The sequence below is a fragment of the Lemur catta genome, chromosome 1, assembly GCF_020740605.2.
Source record: "Lemur catta isolate mLemCat1 chromosome 1, mLemCat1.pri, whole genome shotgun sequence".
In the NCBI taxonomy this organism is placed as follows: Eukaryota; Metazoa; Chordata; class Mammalia; order Primates; family Lemuridae; genus Lemur; species Lemur catta.
Window position 1 is genome coordinate 14,620,140 of NC_059128.1, and position 9,448 is coordinate 14,629,587.

Genomic DNA, 9,448 nt, shown 5'->3' on the forward strand with positions numbered 1-9,448 from the left:
CTTGGGAACTTATCTTACAATACCCAAATCAATGTTTTGCTGTGAATTGTTAAGTAGATTTTTGTTAAGGGTGCCACAGATTTGGATTTGCCCTGTCTCTTTGTATAACCAACTGAGAAAAAGTGCTAATCAATTCTCTATAACATCAGTTTAATTATTTTCCATATGATTTCCAGAGGTATGTGTCTAGAGGTGTTAATGAATGAAATAATTCTCCTTTTTTCCTTTATCCTGAAAATCCTGACCTGACTACACTGAACAGTTCTTCATGCAGATGTCTTTTTCATGCCTAAAGAAAGAAATGGTAGAAGTTAGAAAAAAAATCATAAACAGGGAAAAAATCACTCTGGAGGGAAGTCAGGATTCTTGGGTTCTAGGCCTGGCTCTGCTTTCTACCCACTGTAACCTTGGACAAGATACTTCATCTGCATCCGAGTTTCCAGATGTGGGCAAAATTGTTCTTGAATCTTTTACTTTTACAAATATTCAACTCCCAGCTGCCAATAATTTACCAGCAATTAATCAAACAGCTCAAACGATTTTTAATTACTCTAAGTGTTAATGTATCTTTAGTCTTTAAGCATATGTGTGTAAGAGTGCCCAGACAGAATCTGCTAATTCTCCAAAAACGTCATGACCAGAAAACTGCTAAGAACAGAGAATGCACGTGACCTCAAAGCAAGATGGTTTTCTATGACATACACACACCACCATGGAAGATCTTAGTGGAAAATGTAGTCAGTTTGTGCATTCACTGATTCTTCAGTGTGTGTGTAGAAATTCATTATTGAAAGGATATTGGTCTTTCTTATCAGGATTTTGTTTTATAGTGTGAGGGCACCAAATGTTATCAAGCCATTTGCTATCTGATCATTTTGGAGGGAGTAGAAAGAACAGACAGGTAAGAGAAAGAAGGGAAGGAGAAGAGTAAGAAAAGAAAAATCTATAAAAATATTTTGGTTAGGAAATATTTTACCTAGTGACTACCTAAAACTAGGCAGAGTAATTTCCACAATGAGGATTCAAAAGAACAGAGAGAGATATCTAATCCTGATATGCAAGACTCTCTAAATATTCTAAGTCCAAAAAGAAGCCTCTGAATGTAAGATTTAATAGAATTATCAATTTGTCTAGCCATTAAACTTATGATAATTTCAACTGTGCTGTACTCAGTCATTTTAAATTTTTAAATGTCAAAACAAAACTCAGAGCCTATTTACTTTTACTTTTTATAGAAATATTTTAAGCTCAGTGAGTAGGTTTCTGAACTGTTGGAAACTCCGCGAGGCTTCATGAGACTTTTTGTAGCCCCAGTAAACACAAACTGAGTGTATGAAGTGGGTTCAATAAATATTTGTTAATGAATGAAAACATTAGAACAGTATTTAGTAGTTGGGGTTGTTGGAAATAGCTACATAGAGTTGGGAGAACTAATGGCTGACAGCCTGAAATTGAAAGGAATGAGAGAAATTGTAAAACTCAGACACAAAGGCTGCTTATTTAAAGATACACAGTCCAGTATATCTTACTGACCTCTGAGGGCTTATAGCACAGATACAAAAAAAATTGCCATTAACAATGATGACCCTGAGTCATGAGGAAAATATTTAATTTTGTTTAATATATCTCATTTAATAAAACTCAGGGAGAGTGCTGTACAATGCACTTTAAAAAATATTTCTATTGGATAGGATAAAAATATCTCTCTGTGAGCCTTTAGCTCTAGATATTTTTTTCAAAATATAATTATATCATCAAGATGATATAATGCTGTGTACTTTAACTGCCCCCTTCTCCCAAAACATATCCCTCTCCCCCCAAAATATCCTTGATTCTATTCTAGGACCTCTAATTCCACAGTATCTTTTGTAGATGTAGAAAATAGGTGTTTTCTTTGTCTTTGTGATGTATTATGCTTCCCAGTGCAGAATTTTAATATATTCCACATATCATATCTTCCTGTTTCAGTTACAAAACAGTATAGAATTGGATCAGCAACACAATTTAAACTTGTTAATGCGACTGTGATTCTATATATTGTGTAAGTCTGCTTCCCGGATTTGTTGTGGTTATCAAAGTTCATGTCACCCTCTAATATGCAGCGAATCAGCAACATCACATGAAAGGGAGTAAAGCATAAGATAAAAGTCAATGTGATGCTAACAAGTAGTTTTATAATTCTCTTTTTTTCACTGTTTTCCGTGGCTTTATTATGCTGCACAGCTTGGTAGACTTTCTGGTTGCAAATCATTATGGTGACCAAAGGTATTGCATAGCCTGTACACGTCCTAAACAAGTTGAGATTGATTTGCCATTTCTCCAAAGGGTATTTGTCATAGCACAAAGTAAAATTAGACTTTTTGGCATCACAATATTCAATAACTGTTTCTTCTTCCCACAAAAGGACAGCATTGAAGATGGTTTCTAATACCCAGATGGATAGGCTCACCATGAATGCAAATTTTCTTGTCCTTAGGAAAAAAAACTTCAAAGGGTAGACAACTGCTAAATACCGGTCAACAGCAATGCAGGCGAGGAATGCTGTGCTACTGTAAAAGTTTATGTACATGACGAAAGTACTCCCTTTGCACAAGGCGGGAGAGAAAGTCCAGTTGTCTTTATTCCATGTATAATTGACCCATAGAGGGAGTGTTAATACATATAGCAAATCTGATAGTGATAAACTGAAGAGGTAAATCCCTAGCTCACTTTCTTTCTTTGCTTGCAGAAAAGACACACATAGAGATCCAATGTTGGCTGGAACGCTGACTATAATCACAAAGATGTAAATAATTGGAAATAAGTAGTGATCGAGGTCATGCTGTTCCTCAATACATGTGCTGTTCATTTTTTCTTTTTTAAGGTGGCAATTATATTAGTTCTTAGAAGGTAAATAGAAAAGTCAGTCTTGACTCATTGTGGTTTGTTTCAACATCAAATTCTCTTTTCACAAGAATTTTTTTTTCAATTTTTCTTTGTCTTCTAAAGTTCTAATTCATTCATCAATGCTTTTAAAGGGTGGCTGTAGGTCAGTTTCATACAGATATCAATGATTGTACGTCAGATCCAGGCTCCTGGCAGTTAGCTAAAGTGGTCGGCGGAATTCGAAGAACAGAAGTCCACATGCTCATTACCACAGGACGCTGACCAAGAGTCCTCAAGTATCAACTGCTTTATCTGCCAGCTTCTGTGGAATGTTGTCTGCAATTTGTTTTTCCTCCTGAGTCTCACAGGAGATTGATATAAACATGAATATATAAGGCTTTGTTTTCACAGAGATTGAAATCTGTTTTTAGAATGCCTTTGTTTCTGTAACAAAAGACAAACTAGAATAGTTTAGATGTTTAAAAGATATATAACCTCATTACAATCATGATTTTGAAACAATCTCTTTTTATTTCATTTACTGAAGATATTGCAAATGCATTAAATGACAATGAAAGTGTTTAAAACAGAAAAATTATCTAACTGACTTCAGTAAATAAAATCATGCTGAGATATTTTACCTATTTCAAATAAGAATTACCCAAGGGATGCTAGAGGGAATTATATTTCTCACTGGACATGACCTAAGAACACAAAACTAAAGTTAAAAAGCCATTTTAGTGGCTAAGATAGGAAATTCAATTATTTGTTTGGGATCAGTAAATGCATTTGAGTGCATGATGAACTATACGGTTATATGATTTCAAAGTTTTAATTTCATATACACTCTAGGCATAAGGAGCACCTTCAAACTAACCTTATTATTTAAGGAAATATCATAAGAAGTATAATAAAGTTGTAGAATTTTAAACTCTAGCTTATCGAACCTTAATACATAATTAGACAACCCTACCTAGTCTTGTTAACCCTTTTGCTTCCTTTGTGGGCTAACTCATTTTATTTTTCTTACGGTTTTATAAATGAGAGGACACAGTGTTCACTATTCTGGGCAAAATTTTGTGATCATCCATTTCCACCTTTATGCCTGATTGTTTACTAGGTTAGCTTCTTTTTAAAGCTTCAATATCATAGATTCACATAGAGTAGAGGATCCATCCTTGTCTCTACCCTGGAGTAGAGAAAGACTTCCGTCTGTATTCCTTTGCTAGTGAGGTCTGTTGGTGGTTCGGATGATTTACCCGATGGGGACGTTCACAGAGGGCTTTGTGGGAACACTATGCAGGGCATCAGACCCACTTCCTTCCAACTGCTGGCAAGTGCGGGGCACAAAGAGACCTGCGTCACAAAGCATGAGGATTCTGCTAGCAGTGTAAGCCATATCCAGACTGTATGTTGTTTCTCCAACACAAAACAAAATGAAGAACTAAAACTCCTGAAATCTACTTTTACCACACCTTAAATTATGAATAAAATGTGAAAAACAGCTTTTTAAATAAATAGGGAAGCTTCCCGAGAGGACAAAATGTGTAATGGGGAGAAGGAGGTGGGAGCTGATCTCAGGGAGGCGAGTGGCGCGTGGGCACTAATGCTCTGGGTGTTCTGGAGGGACAGGTAGTTGTGGAGGGACCAACTAGAGTCTCTGGATCAGAGAAATTAGGGGCCAAGCTTGGGTCCAGGCAGGCAGGAAGGGATCCTTGACCATCCCAAAGATGCTGGGATCCAGGAACCTCTGCCCCCATATAAAGGGTGAATAGAAAAAAAAAAAAATCAAAATAAAATAACAAACTCCATAGGCATTTGTAGATAGCAGAGAAAAGATGACAAGTTCTACGCCCCAGCTTGGTTTCTGTGAGGAGCTATAATAAAAAAAATCTTTCCATACGTATTCATGGCCTCTGCCAGGTCTTCACTTGGAAGTCAAGCCTGACTCTATCATTATTAGTTTGATCCCACAAACTTCAGGCCAACTTACGTGCTCAACTTCATTAGTTATCAGGGAAATTCAAACTAAAGTTACAATGAGATACCATTACACAATCATCAGAATAAATATTAATAATGAAAACAAAAAGACAAACTATCAAGTGTTGGTGGGGATGTAGAACACTTGGACTTTTACATACTGTTGGCTGGAAAACTGGCACTTATGTAATTCAGAAATTCCTTGTAATTCAGAAATTCCACTTCTAGCTATATGCTCAACATAGATACATGCATATGTGAACAAAAAGGCATATACCAGAATTAGAATGTTCATAGTAGCACCCATTTGTAATATTCCCCACTAGAATGCCCATCATTGGTAAAATAGATAAGTAAATTGTGATATAGTAACACCATTAAAATCTATACATCAGTGAAAGTGAACAAATTATTGCTACATGCAACCACATGGCTGAAGTTCAGAAATATAGTACTGAATGATAGAAAAAGACAGGCACAAAAGAGTGTATGCTAGCCGATAAAAACCAGGTGAAGTTAATCTGTGCTGTTAGGAGTCAGGGAAGCGTTTACTCTGGGGAGGGCCAAGCAATGCTGGAAAAGGGCATGAGGGGAACTTGTGAGGTTTTGGTAATGTTTTCTGTTTCTTGATACGGGTGCTGGTTCCATGAGCACGGTCGGTTTGTAAAAATTTATCCAGCTGTACGCTGGGGATATGTGCATTTTTCTGCATATGTATCATATTATAATTAAAAAGTGAAAAAGTGGAATCAAAAGGCTGTGTGAGACGGGATGTAAAGCGTCTTGACAAACAAACATTTGTCTTCCCTGAAGATGCAGCATATATGCCTTCCTAAGAAACAATAGGATTTGACTTCTCTCCTCATATATGAAAAGTAATTTAGACAAACAAAATAATAAATAAATGATTTAAATAGTTATGGAAATAAATTGGCCAAAAGTAAAGGTTTACTATGCTAAAAAAAAATAAATAAGTTCTAGGCATCTGGAAGAGGTAAACACAAATCTTCCCTTGAGAAAGGTTCCCTCAACCCAGGCCTCAAAGTATCCCACAGATAAATTCTAACAAATATGACCTGATTAACACACACACACACACACACGCGCGCACGCACACACACACACACACGCGCACGCACACACGCACACACAGAAATAAGCCACTGTGTGTGAGATTGAGCAGAAATAAGAAAGAAGAGAACTAGATCTGCAAAAGCTTTAGAGATAAAATTAATAGATATAGAAATAAAACAAATGCATTTAGTATGTTTAAAGAAATAAAAAGGAATTTAAACACATAAGTAAGGAGCAGGAGGCTATAAAAATGATCAAGCATTTTTTTAACAGCTTGAAATAGACTTTCTAGAAATTAAAAATATAATTTAAATTAAAAAATCAACACAGGGACTAACCAACTGATTTGATCCACCTGAAGAGAGAATTATTAATAGTATGTTGCAAGGTAGAGATAAAGAAATAGCACAAAATTATTAGAGTGTTAAAGAGATGGAAAGAATACCAAAAAGACATGGAGGATAAAGCGAAAAGGTCAGCATATATATAATTGGCATTCCATAAGGATAGAAAAAAGAGAATATGGAAGAGGCAATATTCAACGATAATGGCTGAGAGCTTTCTGGAGCTGATGAAGAACATGGAATCTTTAGATTCATGAAGCCCAGAAAATCCCAAACAGGATTACAAACAAAAAAAAAGGAAATCTATCCTTAGATGCAATGCAATGAAACTCCAGAACACCAAAAACTTAAGAAAAAAAGAGGCAGACAGAAGAGTTGGACTATCTACAAAGAATGGAATTTAGACTGACAAAGGACTAATAGGGGATTAATATTTCCAAAATGCTAAGAAAACATACGTCATCCTATAACTGTATATCTACCAGAACTAAATTTCAAGGACCAGAGCAAAAATGAGGGCATTTTCAGATAAACTACCACTGAGAATATTTACACCCCAAATCCTCACTAAAGAAACTTCTAAAGGATATAAGTGAAGAAAGAAAACGACACTAGAATAAAGTCTGAGCTACACGAAGGATTAAATAAACTCCGGAGGATGGGGCTCCCATGCACGCACAATAGGACGCCTGCCGCTAGGCTCGTGCGTCTGGGGCAGAAGACTTGAACCCTGGAAATACCCTCCTTTGGGACTAGGAAGGAGAAGATGGGGTAGTGGGCAGTGGGGACCTCTTCCTCCTCTGTCCTTGTGGCTCAATGAATACACATCTTTTCTCTAAAAAAAATGATGAGATAGATAAAATGGAAAAAATGATTCTAGAAAGGTTTATAAAGTTCTCAATAGAATGAATTCCTCCAGTTTACAGAAATTTTACAAAGCGTTTCCTGCCCTGACTTAAACCACCGCGAGGCAGAATGGTTTAATGAAGCAGATACTGGTCCGCAGTTCAGCAGAGGCAGCAGAGGCTTGTGGTCATGGGCGTGGGCGCTGGACACAGATCAAAAGCCTCTCAACGGTGCTGGGGGATCTGGGGCCATCTGTGTTTCCTCACCTCTCTTCGTTCCAGTTTTCACGCACGTAAGTTAGTACCCACTTCAAAGGGTTGTCGTGAGGGTTAAATGAGATGACGCATGACGCAGAGTACCCAGCACATGGTAAGCATTCCTTGTGCGTTAACTGATAACATTGTTTTAATGACAACATCGGTAACCTGCTGCCATCCTTTGTGCTGTCCCCTACATTTCCTGAAAGAAGATCATCTTTGGCCATCTAGCTGGAGTATACCAGAGAAGCCAGAGGCACTCGGAGTGTAATTTGTACAGTAACACAGTAAAATTCATAGTCATTAATTTAATTTGTGTGGAGCTGAGATTTTAATACAATACTCTATAGAATTCTTATTATAGTATTTATACATCTTTTCAGATATTATTTTGGGAAATCATATCAAATCATAACCAAATTTTGAGAAAATTATTTATGGAAACAGTGCTGAGAAATTTGGATGAGTATTTAATTTTTATTTAGTTTTTACCAAGTGCCAAAAAAGATGATTTACTATATATTAAATTATATCTAAATTATATACTGTATATTAAATTATATCCACTGTATATTGAGTTATATCTAGCTCTAAAAATAGTACAAGTCATTGACGACAGTGACCAAAAGTAAAATGTTTTCTTATAGTGTCATAGGAAATGCTTGCTTTCATTTATCAGTTTAATAGTTACTTATTAAGACTCTGCTATATTTCAGGCACTGTGATAGTCACTTATTGACTAATAATTACTAATTAATAGTTTTGAATACTGGAAATATTATTTCCTAACTTCACATTATTTCTGATGGGCATAAAAAGAATTGCTAGACCATTGTACTGTTGAGGAAATGGTGCCAGACAGTTGTACAGCTAAGAGCTGGTAGGTTTCTTTTAAATACTTAAAGCAGTTTGCCAATATACTATTTCCTGAAAAGGAAGTACAACCATCCCCTTTTGTATATCTACAGTTTTACCTAACTAGTCCTAAATTTAAATTTTGACCCTTTACCATTGCTGAAAGTATAGGAAACCATGTGTCCTCATTTCTCTCTCTTATATTGCTTTGCATTACCATATTTATTCAGCTTAAACCAGACAAAATGTTGCAAATGTTCCTGACAATCGAACATTTAAGTACATTATCTACTTAAAAATCTTATTTTATTTTCTAATCTTATACTTACTCATGTTTCTTGAGGTGATGTTTTTGTCCGCTGAGGAGCCTGAAAAATCTGCATTCATCAAGAAGAGAAACCGAGACTGTTGAGGGGACAGGAAATTGCACTTGTATTTCATCACAAACCAATGAGGAAGCAGCATCTTAATGAGAAGGACATGCTTTATCCAAGTTTGAAAAAAAGAAGTCTCTTAAATACTTTAAAAGATATTTTTATTTATTGTTTACTGTAGTGTACTTTTTGTAACTCAGTTGTCTCATTGCATCTTAATTAAGTGCTTGACTTAATAGGATGTGTATTAGATATTTCATTTATTTATTTATTCATCCATCATTCATTATATTTTTAGGGCACTGTGCATGGAGGTGTATAGGAACTGACTGTAACTCCAAAGGAGCATAAGCAGAGGAGAAAGGCATATTCAATAATAGCCATAATGCAATGGCAAAACGGATAGGTACTCCAAGAGAGGTACAGATAGGGTGGGATGAGTTGTCTGGACGTGTGAGATAGGAGAGGATGTTGTAGATCGATTCAGGGTGATCAAGTTCCTGGGAGCAAAACAGAAGAGGGAAAATGAGGGTTGGGTGTTTGATGGTGGATATTGTGCTGCTTAATGGCAGTGATGGGGATGGGGGTGTGGCGGGGGTGTTAAGGTAGCCAACTTGGTAAAGTCTTTTTTTTTTTGAGGGACTAATGGGATTGAATAGATAGTATTTGATTATAGAACCATTTTTCGCTTTCATTCTCCTCTTCAGCTAGAAAACAGAGATTGCTAAAACCCATTGAATTAATTGGCTGAGGCAAATAAATAATTTTATAAAACTTGAAAACTTACTTGAGAAAGACTTGGGTTATTATTATAAAAACTCACATAGTACTTTAGCAAATTAAAGTTAGT

General features: G+C 36.0%; 1 protein-coding gene across 2 annotated transcripts; it reads right to left on the minus strand.

The window, feature by feature from the left end:
- Positions 1 to 1,230: 1,230 nt before the first annotated feature.
- On the minus strand, positions 1,231 to 8,624 carry GPR65 (G protein-coupled receptor 65). 2 transcript variants are annotated; one of them, XM_045562364.1, is made up of 2 exons: positions 8,554 to 8,624; positions 1,231 to 3,309 (listed from the first exon to the last, which is right to left on the minus strand). In XM_045562364.1, the coding sequence occupies exon 2, from the start codon at positions 2,846 to 2,848 to the stop codon at positions 1,835 to 1,837; it is 1,014 nt and encodes a 337-aa protein (XP_045418320.1). In that variant the 5' UTR covers positions 2,849 to 3,309; positions 8,554 to 8,624; the 3' UTR covers positions 1,231 to 1,834. The 2 variants fall into 2 exon arrangements, with proteins under 2 accessions (XP_045418320.1, XP_045418331.1); XM_045562375.1 differs by having other exon boundaries at positions 1,231 to 3,326; positions 8,554 to 8,618.
- Between the last annotated feature and the right edge of the window lie 824 nt (positions 8,625 to 9,448).